The sequence below is a fragment of the Onychostoma macrolepis genome, chromosome 22 (genome assembly GCF_012432095.1).
Source record: "Onychostoma macrolepis isolate SWU-2019 chromosome 22, ASM1243209v1, whole genome shotgun sequence".
In the NCBI taxonomy this organism is placed as follows: domain Eukaryota; kingdom Metazoa; phylum Chordata; class Actinopteri; order Cypriniformes; family Cyprinidae; genus Onychostoma; species Onychostoma macrolepis.
The window spans coordinates 24,572,378-24,593,048 of NC_081176.1; the positions used below are offsets into that span (position 1 = coordinate 24,572,378).

A 20,671-nucleotide genomic window follows, 5' to 3' on the forward strand; every position below is an offset into this window, starting at 1 on the left:
GACGTCTCTTTCCTGTGTTACAGCAATGCTGAGTCCCCCCAACTCTGGTCTGCAGACCTCTATAGGGACGGTCGGCACGGGACAGCAGACGGCACCCGCTCTGCCCAGCTCCACGCCCATCGACCCCAGCTCCATGCAGCGTGCGTACGCTGCCCTCGGCCTCCCCTACAGCAACCAGACCCCCACAAAGGCCCAGTCCCCCGCACAGACGCAGGGCCCCGGGCAGCCGACTGCGCAGACGCCGCAGACCCAGCACCAGCAGCAAATGAGACCCATCAACGCGCTCGGTAAACAATTATTATATTGTAGAAGAATGTCAATGTGTATTTAAAATGTAGTTAACATATAAAATATATATTACAAAAAATTATGTACATACACAAACACTTATGTTACTATAAAATATAATTTTAAAAATATTTATATTATATTTTGAGTATGTGTGTGTGTGTGTATATATATATATATATATATATATATATATATATATATATATATAAATATTATTTATGAATTATTTTATTTATGTATTTTTATTTTATTCATTTATTTTTCGTCCAGGTGGTGGTCAGATGAATCCAATTGGCGTAACGACATCAGACCAGGCTAAGCTGCTCTCAGATGGCACCATGCCGTCAACACTTAACCCAAACAAGTGAGACTCGGACACACCAACCAAAACACACCCCCAGCTCGTAATTGCTCAAAATTGGTGTTTTAATACTGTTTGCTTACTAAATATCTCCTGATTCTCCTTACGCAGTCAGCTAATGCCGGATGGCCCTACGTTAGGCAGCATGGGTAACCTGCCCACAGCAGCCCCTCTGTCAGCCACCGGTGTGAGGAAAGCCTGGCACGAGCACGTCACTCAGGACCTCCGCAACCACCTTGTGCACAAACTGTTAGTAAACGCTGCTCTTGAATTAGATATGTTTTATAAAAGTTTTTAAATTGTTATGCTCAGTAAAGCTGCATTTATTTGATCAAAAACACAGTAAACAATAATATTGCGAAACATTATTACAATTCAAAATTATTTTATTTGAATATGTTTTAAAATGTAATTTATTCTTGTTCTGTCATGACAACTCTCTGAGAGATTGGCATGGTAATGTACATGACAATGTTAATGTATTTGGTCTTGGCGGAATAGATCTGCTACGCTGCTGCTGCTGTGGCAGAGCAAGTACCGAGACTTGCCACTGCCAGTACATCCACAACATGCTGCTGTGAGCATGTAAGAAATACTGTTGCTGCAAATATAACATACATGGAATAACCCCCAAATAGCATACATGAATCACCTTGTAGCAGATCTGTACAGGTGGAGCTGGGGAAGGTGGAGGGTTTCTGAAGCGCGCTGCGAAACTGTTACAACAAACACTAGTCATATATTTGAATGTTGAGCAGAGAGCTCATTGGCTACCGATACAGGAGAGAACCAATCAACTGTGCCATGTGATAATGATGTTATTGGTCAGATTAAGTTAGACCTAATCGAACTGCGCCATCTAGAGTTTCATGCCAGAACTCTGTATTTATGCAAAGCTGAATTTTCTGCATCATTACTCCAGTCTTCAGTGTCACGTGATCCTTCAGAAATCATTCTAATATGCTGATTTGATGCTTAAGAAACATTTCTGATTATTATCAGTGTTGAAAACACTTAATCACTTTGAGTGAACGGGTTTTGCTCTCTGTGTGTTTGTTTAGGGTGCAGGCCATCTTCCCTACGCCAGACCCCGCCGCCCTGAAGGACCGTCGCATGGAGAACCTGGTGGCGTATGCACGAAAAGTGGAAGGGGATATGTACGAGTCGGCCAATAGTAGGGTGAGCACAGCCCCTCTGTCAGGGTTACACCTCATCCTAAAGGCCAATAAAGTCAAATTCTTCTGTGTCGATTACATTGATTTTAACACTGTTGTCTGTGTGTGTTGTATAGGACGAATACTATCACTTTCTGGCAGAGAAGATCTATAAGATCCAGAAAGAGCTGGAGGAGAAGAGAAGGTCCCGATTACAGAAGCAGATTATTAACCAGACGCCCATGACTGCAGCGGGACAACAGCCACCGGCCCTAAACCAGCCTAATGTCATGGGACCTCGGCCGCAGAGTAAGTCACTTTAAAACTACGGCTGTCAAGCAATTAGAATTTTGATCTAATTACATGAAATGCCAATTAACTTTTAATGCTACAGTGTGGTCATAACATTGTTTTTCAGAATCTGCATCTGAAGTGGCATTTAGATATATTTATACAGTGACTGTCCAGAGGTGGCATGAATGCATTTACGCTGCATTTAGAAATGCATAAATAATGCTATGAGATTTAATGGGTATTAAAGGCAGGGTGGGTGATTTGGTTCAAAAAAATTTTTTGTTATGTTGTTTGAAAGTCTCTTCTTATCCCCATAGCAATCACCAAATTAAGTGCTCTAAATGTATGTATATGTATTTATATCGTCTGTTGAAGGCGTAGGATCCATAAAATGTTCGTCCAGTCATATCCCTCTTTCCTACCTATGCTATTGCAGACCGAGCGAGAATGGAAAGTATTGTAATATTATGTGTATTGCACTGTGCTATTTTCTCATCGGTGAATGAGACATGAGGTAATCTGACAGCATCTGGTCTGCTTGTGCGTGGTCATGTGTTTTGGAGGAGGCGTGGCTTTGGAGAGCAATTTGCAAGGAGGGTGGGATCTTATGGGATCTTAATTATTCTCTATTAAATTAAAACCACCAGTATGTGGCAGCAAAGACTTGATGAGGGAATCATTGAATCATTCATTTAACTAATTCGTCCAAACAGCTAATTCATTCCAAATCGAAGGAAGGGGACTCTTTATAAATGAGTCACTGAATCATTGGCTCACTTGTTTCGTAAAAAAAAAAAAAGTGCGTTCATTCTGTAACGAAACACCACTGTGTGTTGCTTAGAAAGGCTGTTCATATTTGCATAGCTCTAGTTCATATTAACTTCTCGTTGTGTTAAATCTATATTATATTTGCAATCGTGCAGATATTCGGGAAAAATATATTGATACTGCTGAACTGTATCACATAAATATAAGACAAAAACTCATACAGGGGCATTTTTTTACCTTGATATCCTGAATTTAATTCCTTTAATTCCAACTAATCGCAACAAATTAATGTGTTAAATCAACAGACTAAACACACAAAATTTGCCAGTTTCCAATCTCATTTGGTCTTTTCCCTCTTTTCAGATGGACCCGTGCCTATGCCCAATGTGCCAAATCAGATCATCAATCGCATGCAGGTGTCTCAAGGTACTTCAGCCCCACTTGTAGCCAATCACTGTTGGAGATGCATTTGTTTTCTCAACTCTAAACAAAAATCTCTGCGTTTCCAATATTTTGTGTTGTTTTTCCAACAGGGTTGAATCCATTCGGCGCCATGCCCAATGTCCCGATGTCTCAGGCTCCCATGGCGACACGTGCCGCCTCTCCGATAAACCATCAACAGATCAACATGAACCAAGTCCCAACGGTCAGTGTCTAAGTCTGGATCCTTCTTGTTTCTGCTCTCCGGACACGTTATCTCATTAAATCTTTCTCGTGATTTTTTCGCAGATGAATATGTCTCCCACACGAATGCCCCCCACGCAAAGCATTCTGGGAGCTCACGGTGGGAACATGGTGGCGCAGACGGCTAACCAGACGCAGTTCATGGCTCAACCGCAGTTCCCTGCCAACACCAATGCCATGAACGTCAACATGGGCCAGCCCAACACGCAGGCGGCCATTTCGCAGGTGCGCACATGCACTCACATCCTAGAGTGATGTCATTCCGCATGACGACATCCCCTCTAAACTTGTTTTGTCCCTGCTTGTGTGCGTGCAATCTCTCCTTCCCCAGCAGCAGCAGAACGCTAATCTATCCCTGAATGCACTTGGCCCCTTGGGCCCCCAGCTAGGCTGTCCCGCGCCCCCTCAGGCTCCACTCCGCGCCACACCGCCCCCCAACGCCACCACCAGCACCACTAACCTGCCAGCAGCACTGCAGCCCAGTCAGGCCTCCACACCCACCCCCGCCCCTGCTCAGGGCACCCCGCCTCACATGCAGTCCCAGACGGAGCTGCCCCTCTCTGCCCAGCAGCATCCCGGAACACCGGTGAGACCCTCGGATCCATCCTCAGATCCAAAACCTAGTGAGCTTCCTACACAGGCAGCATCCTGACCCGAGTGGAGCCTCCTAACTGACTAGTTGTTAAGTAGTGGGGACATAGACAGCAATCTTTGGATGCTAATGCACTTTTAGGGAAAAATCCTATAATTTTTTTCTATAAAAATTGTAATTGCCCCTTTAAGATGGTTTGCCATTTTGTTTTTGTTTTGTAGTTATAATTAATTTTTATAATAATAATGAGAATAATTAATAATAATAATAGTAAAATTATTATTATTTTGTTGTTGCTGCTACTACTACTACTACTGTATTAAAAAAAAAAAATCACTGTAAAATAAAAGTCTAGGTTTGCTGCAAAGTTTGGACAAAAATATTGTGATTATATTCCAATATGACAATAAAATAACCCTCACCTAACCTAATAATAATATTACTACTACTACTACTACTAATAATAATATTAGTTATAATATAATAAATTATTATTATTATTATTATTGTTAAATTGAAATATTAAAATAAGTAAAATTACTATTGTAATATTTCACCGTTAAAAAAAATATTGCTTTTGGAGAGTGCTGGTTTGTGGCATAGTTGTTTTTATTATTATTATTACTTCTTCTACTACTACTACTACTACTACTACTACTAGTAAATAATAGTATTAAATAATAAAAAAACTAGGGCTGCCCTCACTAAGGATTTTTCTGGTCGTAGTCGTTCATTTGAAGCATTAGTCGACTAATCGCACGTTTATTGATAAATAATTTAAATCATTGTAATGAGCCTTTAATTGCCTACAAAGCCTAATAAGCGCTCAAGCACACGCATAAAGCTTGCCACAGCACACCGGCAGAAGTAATGATTATGAATATGTCAATGAAAAACAGTAAGGAGAATGCATTAACATTTTAAGAATTCACTGATAAACCAGTGCTTTCTTTGTTTCGGTTTAAGAGATGAACTCGGCGACACTGACTCATCATCTCCACAGTAGTGATGCACCTGTATGCATGTTTCACACGGATTACATAATCTGAGGATATTTGTTTTCCATTTGAATTGGTTCATTTGAAAGTAGACATTTCACTCTCTATAGATATATTTTTAATGTCTGTAAGGCAAAGATACACACAGAGTTTTGCTCTCAAGTTCACAGAGACCGAGACGGCAGAAAGCGCATCCTGTTTGCTTTCGTTATTTTACAAAAGCACATTTTGTTGTTATTGTGAGTGCACACAAATAAACGTAGAGTCTTTACATATTTGAAAGATGTATTACTCTTATCTGTATGACCAAAAATTGCGTAGTATATTAAGAGAAAGTGAGTGCACCGGCACCGCCATCTGTCCTGCAGTGAGAGTGCTGCTGTTCAGCATCCGCACAGACACTTGAATAGCAGACATTTCTCTAGGTTAACATTAGATTGAGCGGCCATGTAAAGTTGCTAATACTTACATATTTCAGATAAGCCATATTTGTGGTGGATGAATGATAGGCGAACATTTGGATGTCCTGTCGGATGTACTGTTTTACCAAAGACCAGCCGTTAACAATCTGCGTGACTTCGCCATTTTCGATAATTATTATTATTTTTATTAATATTATTATTACTACTACTACTACTACTAAATAATAGTATTAAATAATTAAAATAACCTACTAATAATTATTGTTGTTGTTGTTGTTATTATTATTATTATTATTATTATTATTATTATTATTATTACTACTACTACTAAATAAAAAGTAATATTAAATAATGTTACTAAACATTGTTATATATTATATATTTAGTAAGAGTTTAGTACCTTAGTAATTTATATTTAGTAATAGTAACAATATTACTGAATAGTATATTTATATTTAGTAATAAAGTATGTATTATATTTTATATTACTATTGTGTATATCTAAATAATATTACTACTACTAAATAAACGTAATATTATTACGACTACTACTACTAAATAAAATTCTTAAATAAAATGACTAATATTACTATTTTCATTAGCTTCTTGCATGTAAATGACCACTGTGCCACACTTCAATCTGAAACACGCAGCTCATTTATTTAATTAAATTGTAGCCTTTGTGATTTAATAATCCCACTAAGCCATATTGCGATTTTGGTTTTATTTCAATTTATTATGCAGACCTAGAAGAAACATACAAAGAAACTCCTCACAATTGATAACAGTAGTGTTTGAAAATAGCATGTCGCAAAGCTAATATCACAGTTCTACACTAAGCATAAACGTATGTAGAAAACACAAACATTAGTTTTTTTAAAATTATTTTATCAGAAGAGTGTTTATAGTCATCCCTAGTCAAATTTCCATGCATTCTAGGATGAATATGTGAACTGTAGCCTGATTTTGGCCTAAATGTGATATGTTGAGGCCCAGACACACCAAACCGACATCAAAGAACTAGTGGCAACCAAAGCTGACTGTGGTGTCACCTGACGCCACCTGCATCTGGGCCAGAAGTTTGCGCTTGAACACGATGCATAGGCTACAGCCGACTAGCACGTGTATGTTTTGCATATGGGTTAGATAAGTCCTCCATACCAGTAGGTGGCAGTATTTGTTAATCGTAATCCGTTTTATTCTTTCAGGGAAACTCACTAGGTTTTGGAACAAAGCTTCAGTGTTGTTATCAAACCAAACAGTGTCATCTTTCCAAAAATGACGCCATAATTGCTTAGCTTTAAGACAAAATTCAGATAAAGGCAATAAATCTGATTCTTTGTCTTTCAGAGCGGTGAAAACCGTGTGCCCACCCCAGCATCAGCAGCCAGCGCTGAGCTGCACTCCCAGCATGCCGTGCCTGACGTACCACCCAGTGACACTAAAACAGAAGAGCAAGAATATGACATATGCATCAAAACGGAGCCCAAGATGGAGGTGTGTTTTGCATGTTTTCAACACTGATAATATTAAGAAATTTATCTTAAACAGCAAATCAGCATATTATAATGATTTCTGAAGGATCATGTGACGCTGAAGACTGGAGTTATGATGTTGAAAATTCAGCTTTGCATCACAGAAATTAATTGCATATTAAAAGTAGTGCTGTCAAACGATTAATCGCATCCAAAATAAAAGTTTTGGTTTACATGATATATGTATATATGTACTGTGTATATTTATTATGTATATATAAATACACACACATACAGTATATATTTTGAAAATATTTATGTATTTACATGTATAAGTTTATATTCGTATCATTTATATTATGTATAAATATATTTAATATATAAACAACATTTTTCTTAAGTATATACATGCATGTATGTGTATTTATATATACATAATAAATATATACAGAACACACACATTATGTAAACTTTTATTTTGGATGCGATTAATTGATTAACAGCACTAATTAAAATATAAGAAAATAGAAAACGGTTACTTTAAATATTAATTCTGTTTCACAATATTACCGCTTTTACTGTATTTATATACATCAAAAATCGTACCAACCCAGATTTTTCTGTCAGTGTCAAATTTTCATGGTTCTGCCTTTCTTAGACGGAGGACGACACAGGCTCCCTGTTGGTCAAAAAGGAGGAGCAGGAGGGATTGGAGGCTAAGCAGGAGCCAATGGAGACCGAGGACAAGAAGACAGACTTGAAGACGGAGACCAAAGAGGAAGATGAAAGCCGGACGAACGGCACAACATCCTCTTCACCGCCCCAGTCTCGCAGGAAAAGTATGAACTGATATTTCTTTCCTGTTTGCTCTAGATTTCTTTTATTTCTGTCGCTTTCATTAATCTTTCGTCTGTCCCTGACTTTTGTTTCCTGCTGTCTCTTTTCTCAGTCTTCAAGCCAGAAGAGTTGCGGCAGGCGTTGATGCCCACTCTGGAGTCTCTGTACAGACAGGATCCGGAGTCTCTACCCTTCCGGCAGCCTGTGGACCCCATACTTCTTGGCATCCCTGTGAGTCTCACGTGCCTATATCTTCATTAAATCATTTTTAGAAATGTGAAAACTGTGTGAGTACACGTTTGACTGAACTTTGAAGGTGTTTCTTCTTCTGCCTTCAGGACTACTTCGATATCGTGAAGAACCCTATAGACCTGTCCACTATCAAGCGCAAGCTGGACACGGGTCAGTATCAGGAGCCGTGGCAGTACGTAGATGACGTGTGGCTGATGTTCAACAACGCGTGGTTGTACAACAGGAAGACGTCACGCGTGTACAAGTACTGCTCCAAACTGGCCGAGGTGTTCGAGCAGGAGATCGACCCCGTCATGCAGGGCCTCGGTTACTGCTGCGGGAGGAAGGTGAGATGAACTGACATTCAATACAGATTACACATAGCTAATAATAATAGTAATTATATAATAAATGGTTATACAATAATAGCACTCAATAATAATAATAAATGTATATTAAATATAGCATTGTATAATGGTTGTACAATAATATCACCACAAATAATAATAATAATGTGCAAATAAATGCATATTCTATATATTAGTGCTGTCAAACGATTAATCGCGCATCCTAAATAAAAGTTTTTGTTTACATATGTGTGTGTACTGTGTATATTTATTATGTATAGAAATAATACCAATAATAATATGTGAATAAGTGTATGTTAAATATATTATTGTCTAATAAATTGTTGTACTATTATTATTTCCACAATAATGTAAATAATAATGTGCAAATAAATGTATTATTATATAATAAATGGTTATACAATAATAGCAATTAACAACAATATTAATAAATGTATATTAAATATAGCATTAAGAATGCGCAAATAAAAGTATTATGTAATAAATGATTATACAATAATGGCACAAAATAATAATAATAATGTATTAAAAGTATAACATTGTATAATAAATGGTTGTACTATGATATATCCACAAATAATGTGCAAATAAGTGCAGAAGAATAAATGTATATCTCTATATCAGCCACACGTAATATTTATAATGTTTATTTATATATAATATATAATATTTATTCTTCTGCAATAAATGGTTTTGTAATATCACTCTAAAACAATAACACTAATGTGTGAATAAGTGTATCAAATATATTATTGTTTAATTGTTGGACTACAATTTACTAAACAATAACAGTTATAATAATAATAATAAAGTGCAAATAAATGTATTGTGTACATTTGTATAGGGCTGGGCAATATATCTCATGCGATATTCATGTGCATCTCGTCAGTAAAGCCGGTTCCGTGATTAGCGGTAAATCTCCATCACCTGCTTTCAAATGGAGCGCCATTTAATACACAGAGCCGTAGTTCACTTACAAGCTACGCAATATCTCGTTCATTATCGAAGGCGATTCATCTGCGATAATGAATGCGATATTGCGTAGCTTGTCGGTGAACTACGGCTGTTAGATGCACATGCATATCGCATGAGATATATCGCCCAGCCCTATATTTGTATTATGTATTTGTATACATTTATATAATGGTTATTCAATAATATTGCTCCACCGCATAACAATATGTAATAATAATAATAATGTGCAAATAAATGTTATATTAAATATATAGTAAATGACTGTACAATAATATTTCTCCACAACGATTATAACAATAATCAAAATAATCAGTAATAACATGAAAATAAACATATCATTCAATAATAAATGTAAAAATGTCAGATGGCAAAATATTTGGAAATTACATAAACTTCAAAATATCAGCTAATTTCTTGATGTGCATAATATTTAAGCATGTTCGAGCACTTCACACATTCAAATAATGCAGATGTAATATTTAGTTTATTTAAAATAATAAGAATACAACAGTAGTAGCATTTTCAGTACTACCATTAAAGAAGCTCCAGTATTTTCATAGTAACTGTTCAATTCCTGGTCGACTGCATACAAAAACTCGACATACTGAACTCTCTTTTCTTCTTTCCTCCCACAGTACGAGTTTTCTCCTCAGACGCTGTGCTGTTACGGCAAGCAACTGTGTACAATACCCCGAGACGGCACTTATTACAGTTATCAGAACAGGTGAGGTAAATTCAAGTAGTCGACAGCCTAAGAAAACGTTTAAGAGGACACTTAAGTTAAAGTCGACGTGCTCTCTGTCATGTGGTGGAGTTAGTTCAACCATGTGTGGTTTTGACGCACATTCGGCAAATCAGTTGACATTAAACCTCCCCGTGTGGTTATGTGTACACTAGCATAGTTTGCTCTCAGGCCTGTTCATATGTATTATCTAAACACAAGACTGCTCGATCACAACCCCTCCCCCTTTCTCTTTCTTCATGGTTACACTGCTTGAAGTCTCCAGCCAGTCCTAATTTATTGGCAGTTGTATTATTTGCACTGGCACATTTATTAGTTTTTTTTTGCTGCGAATTGCCTGCTTACTTATAACAGGCTCCCTTGCGCCCCCTTCAGCACAGAGCACGTCACTGCAGAACCTCTGAATAAGCAGACACGGTCTCACTCTCTTATACACTTACATCCACTTTTTTTTTTCGAGCATTTGGCCAGATTTCTCCTTATTCTATCCTATATCTTGGTACATCTTAGTATTAAAGGACTAGTTCACCCAAGAATGAATGTTTGCTGAACATTTACTCACCCTCAGGCCATTTAAGATGTAGTTGTGTTTGTTTCTTCATCATATTTGGAGAAATGTAGCATTACATCACTTGTTCACCAATGGATCCTCTGCAGTGAATGGGTGCCGTCAGAATGAGAGTCCAAACTGCTGATAAAAACATCACAATAATCTACAAGCAATCCACATCACTCCAGTCCATCAATTAATCCAAAATAGAAGTCTAGTGAAGTGAAAAGATGCATGTTTGTAAGAAACAAATCCATAATTAAGGCTTTTTAAACTTCAAACCTTCCTCTCCTGCTAAAATATCGAATCCTCTATTCATAATATTGCTTTCTCCTGTGAAAAAGTTGTCTTGTCTGAATAAGGAGAGAAATATGCACAGATCAAGCACGATTTACAAGCAAAAACAGTCCAAAACTGTTCTAAACAAATATTTTGATGTGCGAGAAAATGCCTTAATGATGGATTTGTTTCTTACAAAAAACTGTTTTATGAGTCCTTAATTGACGGACTGAAGTGGTGTGGATTACTTGTGGATTATTGTGATGTTTTTATCAGCTGTTTGGGCTCTCATTCTGACGGCACCCATTCACTGCAGAGGATCCATTGGTGAGCAAGTGATATAATGCTGAATTTCTCCAAATCTGTTCTGATAAAGAAACAAACTCACGTCTTGGATGACCTGAAGGTGAGTAAATTTTCAGCAAATTTTTCATTTCAGGTGAACTACTACTTTGTTTTTTTGATGAACACTTGGAAGCCATTCATATTGTGATATTCTATAGCGTCAAATCACTTTATAAGGACCATACAGATTTGATATTCTATTTGCATTAATAAATAATAAAGTCAGTCTTGTGCGCATGTGCGCCTCTACATATTTCTTGAAGTGATTCATGACTCAACTGTTTGTGTGGATACAGGTATCATTTCTGCGAAAAGTGCTTCAATGAGATTCAGGGAGACAGTGTGACACTAGGAGACGATCCAGCTCAGCCCCAGACGTAAGTGATTGTTCACCTTTTTGCGGTTAAATTCAAGCTCGGTTGTGCAGATTTCATCACTTTTTAGTACAAAATCATTACAAATGATTCATTTTCTCCATTCCATAATACACTGAATCATTTTTTAATGTTTTAAATGTTCAGCAAACCTGATTGTTGATCTTCTTTGAATGCAGCATGATCTCTAAAGACCAGTTTGAAAGGAAGAAGAATGACACGTTAGATCCTGAGCCGTAAGTAAACGCTCCACTTAATTTCCCAGAATTCCATGAGGCAATCAAGTAGCACATGCTTTAATATTAAGGCTATATTGGTCAGTACTGTCTTATTCATTTGTCCGCTCTGGACTCGTTACACCACATGACTTCTGCTCACTGGCGCCCCCTGCTGTCAACAACATAGGGCTCAGAGACACTCCCACCACGAACACAACACTACAGTCTGTAAGCATCAGTATTATCCAAAAGTTGTCCAAATCCACACCTCCAACAAAGGCGCAATTGCATTGGCCTGCTTGCAAATGCGTAAGAACTGGAGGAAAAGAAGTTGAATGATGTATTTCATGTTAACTATCTGCTCTTGCAGTTAGTGACTACGCATTCAGACACTTGCTATAATAAAAGCTGCAAGAATACAAAGCGCATGAAACGGTTGCATCCCCCATTAATCAGTTTTCCTCCTCTCAGGTTTGTTGAATGTAAAGACTGTGGGCGGAAGATGCATCAGATCTGTGTCCTGCATTATGAGGTTATCTGGCCTTCTGGGTGAGTTTGAAAACACCTCAGAGTGAACACTGTTGCTTTGATATCGATTCTGGATGCTATGCGGGAAGTCAGCACTAATGAGCGGTTCTCTCTGCAGTTTCATCTGCGATAACTGTTTGAAAAAGAGTGGGAAGACGAGGAAAGACAACAAGTTTTCGGCAAAAAGTGAGTAATAGGATTGTTCTTGTAATGCATTTATGTTCAATGGATGGTCATTTACTCTTCCTCATGTTGTTCCAAACCTGTATGACTTCTGTTCATCTTTGAAACACAAATTAAGGTATTTTTAATGAAACCTGGGAGATTTCTGCCCTCTTCACTAGCTGTTTCCATCACCCTATTTTTATGTGCATTTTGAAGTATTGCATCGGAAACGAGTGGTAGAAATGCCAAATTTAGTAAAAAGTCCTTTTAATATACAAAAACGCTCTTACGCTCGCTTGAAGTGGTTTTTGACTTGTGCGAAAAAGGGTTAATGCAAATAATGGGAGATGGAAACGCATTTACTGAATAAATTCCTCCACGCTCACCAAAAAAGTCATGTGATTTTGCACAATGGGACGACATAGCCTGGCTAACCAATAGACTGATGTCGTTGCACAGCATCTGAAATGTTATGGTAATTCTTAAAAGCCCGAGCAAAGTCTGTCATCAAAGTATTTCTGTATAATTGTCTCACACGACTGCGTTCCCAAACATCAGGCATCCACCTTCGAAAGCAATGACTGCATTTACTGTGTTTCGTCTGCTCGTTCTGAGGTACAAGTAAAAATTAATAATATTAATAATAACATTATAATATTCAGTGGTGAATATTATCCTTCTTAGTGATATTTAGTGCCAGTTTATCAGGAAGTGACAATTTTGTTCTCTTTGACACGTTAGATGAAAACGGTGCTTATTCGCAAATGTTTTATGCGATATTCCAATTTGGCGCATATGTTAAATTTGCAACTTTGAATGGAAACCCAGCTACTTAAAGTGCATGCAACCAAAAATTTGACAATTCAAAAAAGCTCCTAAAGACACCGTAAATGTTATCCATATGATTTGAGTGTTTCAATCCAAGTCTTCTGAAGAGACATGATCACTTGATATATGATGAGCAGATATAGTTCAGGCTTTTATTCACATATAAACATTGATCAACACATATGCATATATCTCAAACGTGCTTGCTTCTGTTTACAATTCTTTTTAGTGAAATCTCTCAGCTTTCAATAAAAATATCAGGTTTCATTAAAAACTATCCCTTTGCAAGTGTTGTTGAGCTTAATGCTGTTGTCTTCGATCCAGGGTTGCAGGCGACGCGGCTAGGCACGTATATAGAGGATCGGGTGAACAAGTACTTGAAGAGACAGAACCATCCGGAAGCTGGAGAGGTTTTTGTGCGAGTTGTAGCCAGTTCAGACAAAATGGTGGAGGTCAAACCTGGCATGAAGGCCAGGTAAACTTAACCTCCATGCTTGCCTATTATTTTTCCAGTAGGCTAAATCTTCAGATGACCCTTCAGACGGCAAGTTTGGATGCAGAACCAATAAATCAACTGGTTTGCCTGATCATTTTTCTGATCAGAGTTTCATCCATTTCAATATTGGTTCATCAAACAAAAAATTGATGGTAATGCAGGGCTCAACATTAACGCTTGTCCGCTTGTCCGGGACAAGTGAATGTTTTGGACGGGCAAGTGAAAGAGAAATTTACTTGCCCAATCGGACAAGTAACTTGAAAAAGTCAATACCAAAAACAATAATAACTGCCTTTATTTGTGATATAGCCTTTGTTATAGGGGTGTGCGATTATATATCGTTTGCGATAATTTCGTAATTGTTGTTTTAACAAGTATATTGCAAGAATCAAACAAAGAGTGCACGCATAATTACGTAAAGTCGTCTAGGTTAGACTAGCTCACGTGCGTTCTTTCACTGCATGATTCAGTATTACAGTTACAATGCATGAAGAATGATCAGAAAATTCAAGACATGGGGGAGGAAAATGTATGCATTTATATCATTTCATATAGTTAATATCACCACGAAGATCGAGCGCGTTTTTTTTTTTTGCTTCAAAAATCATCATGATTACAAATGTAATAACAGTTCAATAAACAAGAAGTTAACATTAAGAGACTTGCGGTTTAGACACCATATTGCCTGTTTTTGCTCTATTCACCAACAAAAATAACTCCAAACACAGCCACAGTGCTGTTTTGCGTCTCTGAGCAACATGACGCGGTTTTGTGCCTGAATGAATCAACCATTTAAATGATTCGGTTCAGTCGCAATGACTCACTTATTAACAGTGACTTGATGCCACCTACTGGTGGTTTTAATTTCACATTTACAGTATTTAAAAATAATAATAATAATAATAATAATTTATTTAAAATATCAGTATTCAACGTTTTATGTATCAAAACATTATTTATTCATTTGTAACTGCAGCTTAAAGCTAATAAGTAAATATTAGCATTTTATTTTTAAGTTTACTATAAAATAATTGTATTTGTATTTAATTCTAACTTTTCTTTTAAAATATAATAGTATTATCACACTTTATTATTTTGTAAAAAGAAAAATCTAAATAAACTAAATGTGTTTTGTATAACTACAATAAATAATTATATTTATAACTCAATTTAACAAAAAATTTTCTCTCCGGGCAAGTAACTTGAATACTCGGACAAGTAAATGACAAATTTACTTGTCCGAAGGACAACCACATGAGAATGCTTAATGTCAAGCCCTGTAATGGTATGGTGTGCTAGTGTTTGTTCTTGAAACAGGTAAAGGGGAGTTAATCCCCTGCTTCGTTTCAGGTTTGTAGACACAGGAGAGATGCCTGAGAGCTTCCCCTACAGAACCAAAGCACTTTTCGCCTTTGAGGAGATTGACGGAGTGGACATGTGTTTCTTCGGCATGCACGTGCAAGAGTACGGCTCTGAATGCACTTTCCCTAACACCAGGTAAACTCTTACTGGAGTACTTTAGAGAAACAACAGACTTGTGCAGCAATGCACGTAATGCTCATCATGCAATGAAGGTAAAAGTTTAAATTATTTTTTTTTGTACCTACCTAGACGGGTATACATATCGTACCTCGATAGTATTCACTTCTTCAGACCTCGCATGCTGAGAACAGCAGTCTATCATGAAATCCTCATCGGCTATTTGGAATACGTCAAGAAGCTTGGGTAGGTTTCACCATATAAACCTTCCTTGAGGCTGACAAATACAGTTCCTGTTCATGCCCTGAACTTTGAACATTTCCACCACAGATATGTTACGGCACACATCTGGGCATGTCCACCTAGTGAAGGTGATGACTATATCTTCCACTGTCACCCTGCCGACCAGAAAATCCCAAAACCCAAGCGCCTGCAGGAGTGGTACCGCAAAATGCTGGACAAGGCCTTTGCTGAGCGGATACTGCATGACTACAAGGTATAGCAGGGACCATGTGATCTTAATTTTGTTTTGATTGTGTGTATGCTATCAAGTACACAGTTATATGGTATAAATACAATGTGTTTATGTTTAATAGGACATCTTTAAGCAAGCAACTGAGGACCGTTTGACGAGTGCAAACGAGCTTCCATATTTCGAGGGTGATTTTTGGCCCAATGTGTTGGAGGAGAGCATCAAGGAGTTGGAACAGGAGGAAGAGGAGAGGAAAAAAGAAGAAAACACGGCAGCTTGTGAAACTCCAGAGGTGAAAATTTTAAGATACTCTGCTTAGGGTTCATTTTGATATTCTGTGTATTAATTTACATGTTTTACAAACTACAAACACGTTTTATAGACTCTCTTATTATTTTATTCTAACAGGGCACACCAGGGGACAGTAAGAATGCAAAGAAGAAGAACAACAAGAAAACAAATAAGAATAAAAGCAGCGTGAGCCGAGCTAATAAAAAGAAACCTGGGATGCCGAATGTAGCCAATGATCTTTCTCAGAAACTCTACGCAACAATGGAGAAACACAAAGAGGTCTACTATATGTTCTTCATCTGATCATAAACTTGCTCTCAAAGGCATTGCATGAGTCATGTACATTGTTTAACTTGAAATTTTCACTGTTTTGCATGTCAGATTTTTATATGCATATATAAGCCAAGAGTTTTTCTCTGGAAAAGCCTCTTACCTTGTCGTACATGTTGTCCCAGGTGTTTTTTGTAATCCATCTGCACTCTGGGCCCATTGTCAACTCATTACTACCCATTGTTGACTCCGATCCCATGTTGACCTGCGACCTGATGGATGGCAGGGACGCCTTCTTGACGTTAGCACGGGATAAGCACTGGGAGTTCAGCTCTTTGCGGCGCTGCAAATGGAGCACCATGTGCATGCTGGTGGAATTACACAACCAGGGCCAAGATCGCTTTGTCTACACCTGCAACGAATGTAAACACCATGTCGAGACACGTTGGCACTGTACTGTCTGCGAGGTAAGATCCAGAGGCTCCTGTAACACGTTACAGCTGTCCATTATGATCAGTAGTGTATGGGTGTGTTTCTTGGTTTGTGCATATGTAAAGTAAACCTTTGGGATTATGACCCTTGGGAAGCCATGGGATCTTTTAGTTAACAACTATTCTAGTAGTAGCTTAAACACATCTTTCACGTTTTGTCCATTTGTCATTGATGCATCATAACCATTTCTTGTCTTATCATAAGGAGACTTCCTGTCATCCCTTGCTTAATCACTCTATCCTCATCTTTCCTCAGGACTTTGACTTGTGCATTAGTTGCTACAACACTAAGGGCCACGAGCACCAGATGGTTAAGTGGGGTCTGGGTCTGGACGATGACAACAATCAAAGCGGTGAGGCCTCCAAGAGTCCTCAGGAGAGTCGGCGTCTAAGCATCCAGCGTTGCATCCAGTCTCTGGTGCATGCCTGCCAGTGCCGCAATGCCAACTGCTCCCTGCCGTCTTGCCAGAAGATGAAGCGTGTGGTGCAGCACACCAAGGGCTGCAAACGCAAGACAAATGGTGGCTGTCCAGTGTGCAAGCAGCTCATTGCGCTCTGCTGCTATCATGCCAAGCACTGTCAGGAGAACAAGTGCCCCGTGCCCTTCTGCCTCAACATTAAGCACAAACTGCGTCAGCAGCAGCTGCAGCACAGGCTCCAGCAGGCGCAGATGATGCGCAGACGCATGGCTACTATGCAGGGCCGAGCCATGCCTCAGAGTCTACCCTCGCCGCCTGCATCAACAGCCCCCAGCACGCCCACCTCGCATCAGCAACCCAACACCCCTCAAACGCCGCAACCACTATCCAACCAGCCAACGACTCCCAATGCGGGCGTCATGTCCCCAGCTTATCCCAATGCTCCCCGCAACGGACAACCCCCTCCTCAAGCTTCACAAGGCAAACCAGGCCCACAGGCTTCCCCGCTACACCAGCAGCAGTCTCCGCTCCCACAACCTCCCCAGCAGCAGCAGCAGCCACCGGCGCAACAGCCTCCGCAGCAACAGCCTCCGCCTATGGCAGTCAAAATGGCACGGCACATAGAGATGGTCGCGCAGGCTCAGCACCAACAGAACTATCGCATGACCATGAATGGCCTTCCTATGAACCACCAGCAGCCACGCATGCCAGGCTCGATGCAGCCACCCATGCAGCATGTTGGGCCACGCGGGCAACAGGTCATGCCGCAAATCCCGCAAGGACAGTGGACTGCAGGCCCTCAGCCAGGCATGCAAGCGGCTCAGCAGCAGGTTGCTCCGCCACAGACCACACCGCAGACCATGCCTATGCAGAGGCCCACGATGCCCCAGCAAGCTGCACAGCCACGCATGATGGTGCCCACGCAGGGCCCACGACCGCAAGCACCCCAGAGACCCGGAGCCATCGCCCCCAATGCCTTGCAAGACCTGCTACTCACCCTCAAGTCACCCAGCTCGCCCCAACAACAGCAGCAGGTGTTGAACATCCTCAAATCGAACCCGCAGCTCATGGCCGCCTTCATCAAACAGAGGACCGCCAAGTACCACGCCAACCAGCCGCAGCAGCAACAAGCGCAACAGGGCATGCATACAGCGCAAACCATGGCAGCAATGCAGGCGGTGCCGCGACCCGGCATGGCACCGCAGCAGCAAACGCAGCAGTCCGCTCCACAGGGCATGGCGGCTCTTGGAGCGCAGGGGCAGCTCATGAACCCTGCGCATGCCAACAACCCGCAGCTGCAGGAGTTGTACCGCCGTCAGCTTTTGCGGCAGCAGCAGCAGGGAGTGATGCCGCAGGTACATGGCCAGTTCCCACAGGCGCAAGGGACTGCTACCAACTACACGCAACTCCGGATGCAGCAACAGCAACAGTTGGCCATGCAGGCAACAGGCGGACCCATGGGACAGCTGCCCCCTATGGCCCAGATGGGGCAAGCTGGGATGGGAATGGACGGCACATCCAATCTCCTGCACCAACGCATGCTCCAGCAGCAGCAGCAGCAGGTCGTCCTCAAGTCTCCAATGGGTTCGCCGGCGCAACAGAGTCCCATGAGCCCACAAACTCACCTGCTTTCCGGCCAGCCGCAAGGCGCGCACCTTCCCGGCCAAACCATGGCTAATGCACTCAGTAATCAGGTGTGCTCGCCGGCCCCCGTACAGTCGCCCAGACCTCCGTCGCGGCAACCTCCTCCACATTCCAGTCCTTCCCCGCAGGTTCAGCCGCAGCCTTCGCCACAGCACACAGGATCACCACACCCTGGTCTGACGACGCCCATGCCTGGCTCCGTGGAGCAGGCGCACCTGGGCACACCCGAGCAGAGTGCCATGCTCCCGCAACTTAATACGCCCAACCGCCAAGGGCTGCCCAGTGACTTAGGCATGGTGGGAGACACAACAGGAGACACGCTGGAGAAATTTGTGGAGGGATTGTAGCGTTTACTGGGAGACTCCACCCACCACAGTCTCCCCGTTCCTCTTTTTTGTGGCTCCGTTGGTTTTTCTCTAATATTCTCGAATTTTTTTGTACTGACATGTAAAAAGTTTGAAGAAATGTATGGGTGAAAAAAAGAAATTTATGTCCACAAGGAATAGGGAATGTTGATGTTTCCTTAAAACAAAAGACTGATTGCTTCCTTTTAAGAGGGATTTGAAAATTGTTGTTTAAAAGAAATATAAATCACAAAGAATATATTTTTTGTTCAGTTTAGACCTTTGTGTGGTCAATGTTTTGTTTTAAAAAAAAAAAATTGCTTTCGGGGGAGGGCGGTCTGGTTTCATGCCTTTTTTTTTTTTTAAAGAAAATTACGAAACTTCATTATATTATTCATACCTTTTTGTTTTATACCTTATCTAACTTTGCAGCATTTTTGTGTTGGAAGACTGTAAAATAATTTGTCTGGGATTTGTGGTCAGGGTTTCTCTGCTCTGTCATCCTTCCTAGCGATTGTACTCTAGTGTTGTACCATTTTTTCAGACATGCATTCGGAGGCATTTCCTCCTTTCCTCATTGTGAAGTTTGTATGAGGAGAACTATTTGTTTGTATTAATAGGAACTGTGCATACGCATGTATGCAGACACACACACACACAGACAGACACACATATGCATCACTCAGACAATACAGCACCAACCCCAAGAGAACATGTACACTTTTACAACATCTCACTGGTCTGGATCCAGAGGTTCTGTCTTGCAGATGTAGAATATTGTTGCTTTTTGTCCTAATTTTGTCATACAGATATATAAATATAAAGAGAGCTAGAGAGAAAGAGGGAGAGAGGGGGCCCCTAAGCTGAGCGGGAGGGAATGGGTGATCACTGGTTGACTGCTTGTTGGAAACACAGAATGGATTCTGCTATTGACCCTCATTCCTCTCAAACAAACTTGAACAGGGGCTCTACTTTTTCCCTTTATGTAAATCATGCAAGTTAAGCAAAGTACTATAAATATAAGGAAGAGAGAATGGAATCACTGTATAAACTGGTTGAAAAAAAACTTATTTCTTACTTATATACCATGTTGTTAAATAAACTGTGTGCAACAGATCAAAATCCTGTGTATTCTGTTATTACATGCTGAAGCTACTTTGAGTAAGTTAACGTTAGGTTGTCGCGTCCTTTAGCTTATTTAATTGTTATAATCAAAATGTATAAATACTTAAACTAGTTACTCGCAATACGTAATGTAATTTACCATATTTTTAGCAATTTCGTAA

The 20,671-nt window shown here is 40.0% G+C and overlaps 1 protein-coding gene across 5 annotated transcripts in view; it reads left to right on the plus strand.

The window, feature by feature from the left end:
• The window catches only part of crebbpa (CREB binding protein a), a 58,684-nt gene extending 38,183 nt beyond the window's left edge, over nt 1-20,501 (plus strand). The window contains exons 6-32 of one of the 5 annotated variants that reach the window (XM_058759776.1): nt 24-287; nt 562-655; nt 764-901; nt 1,154-1,237; nt 1,714-1,831; nt 1,944-2,115; nt 3,232-3,294; nt 3,402-3,514; nt 3,598-3,777; nt 3,884-4,138; nt 6,915-7,061; nt 7,698-7,878; nt 7,989-8,107; nt 8,215-8,454; nt 10,086-10,174; nt 11,663-11,743; nt 11,920-11,976; nt 12,430-12,507; nt 12,605-12,672; nt 13,804-13,954; nt 15,326-15,472; nt 15,587-15,700; nt 15,785-15,950; nt 16,051-16,218; nt 16,335-16,496; nt 16,673-16,954; nt 17,235-20,501. In XM_058759776.1, coding sequence (XP_058615759.1) covers nt 24-287; nt 562-655; nt 764-901; nt 1,154-1,237; nt 1,714-1,831; nt 1,944-2,115; nt 3,232-3,294; nt 3,402-3,514; nt 3,598-3,777; nt 3,884-4,138; nt 6,915-7,061; nt 7,698-7,878; nt 7,989-8,107; nt 8,215-8,454; nt 10,086-10,174; nt 11,663-11,743; nt 11,920-11,976; nt 12,430-12,507; nt 12,605-12,672; nt 13,804-13,954; nt 15,326-15,472; nt 15,587-15,700; nt 15,785-15,950; nt 16,051-16,218; nt 16,335-16,496; nt 16,673-16,954; nt 17,235-19,388 — 5,885 coding nt within the window. In that variant the 3' untranslated portion in view covers nt 19,389-20,501. The remainder of the gene's footprint in view (nt 1-23; nt 288-561; nt 656-763; nt 902-1,153; nt 1,238-1,713; nt 1,832-1,943; nt 2,116-3,231; nt 3,295-3,401; nt 3,515-3,597; nt 3,778-3,883; nt 4,139-6,914; nt 7,062-7,697; nt 7,879-7,988; nt 8,108-8,214; nt 8,455-10,085; nt 10,175-11,662; nt 11,744-11,919; nt 11,977-12,429; nt 12,508-12,604; nt 12,673-13,803; nt 13,955-15,325; nt 15,473-15,586; nt 15,701-15,784; nt 15,951-16,050; nt 16,219-16,334; nt 16,497-16,672; nt 16,955-17,234) is intronic. The other 4 variants (XM_058759777.1, XM_058759780.1, XM_058759778.1 and 1 more) reach the window with 4 other exon arrangements.
• The last annotated feature ends 170 nt before the right edge of the window (nt 20,502-20,671 follow it).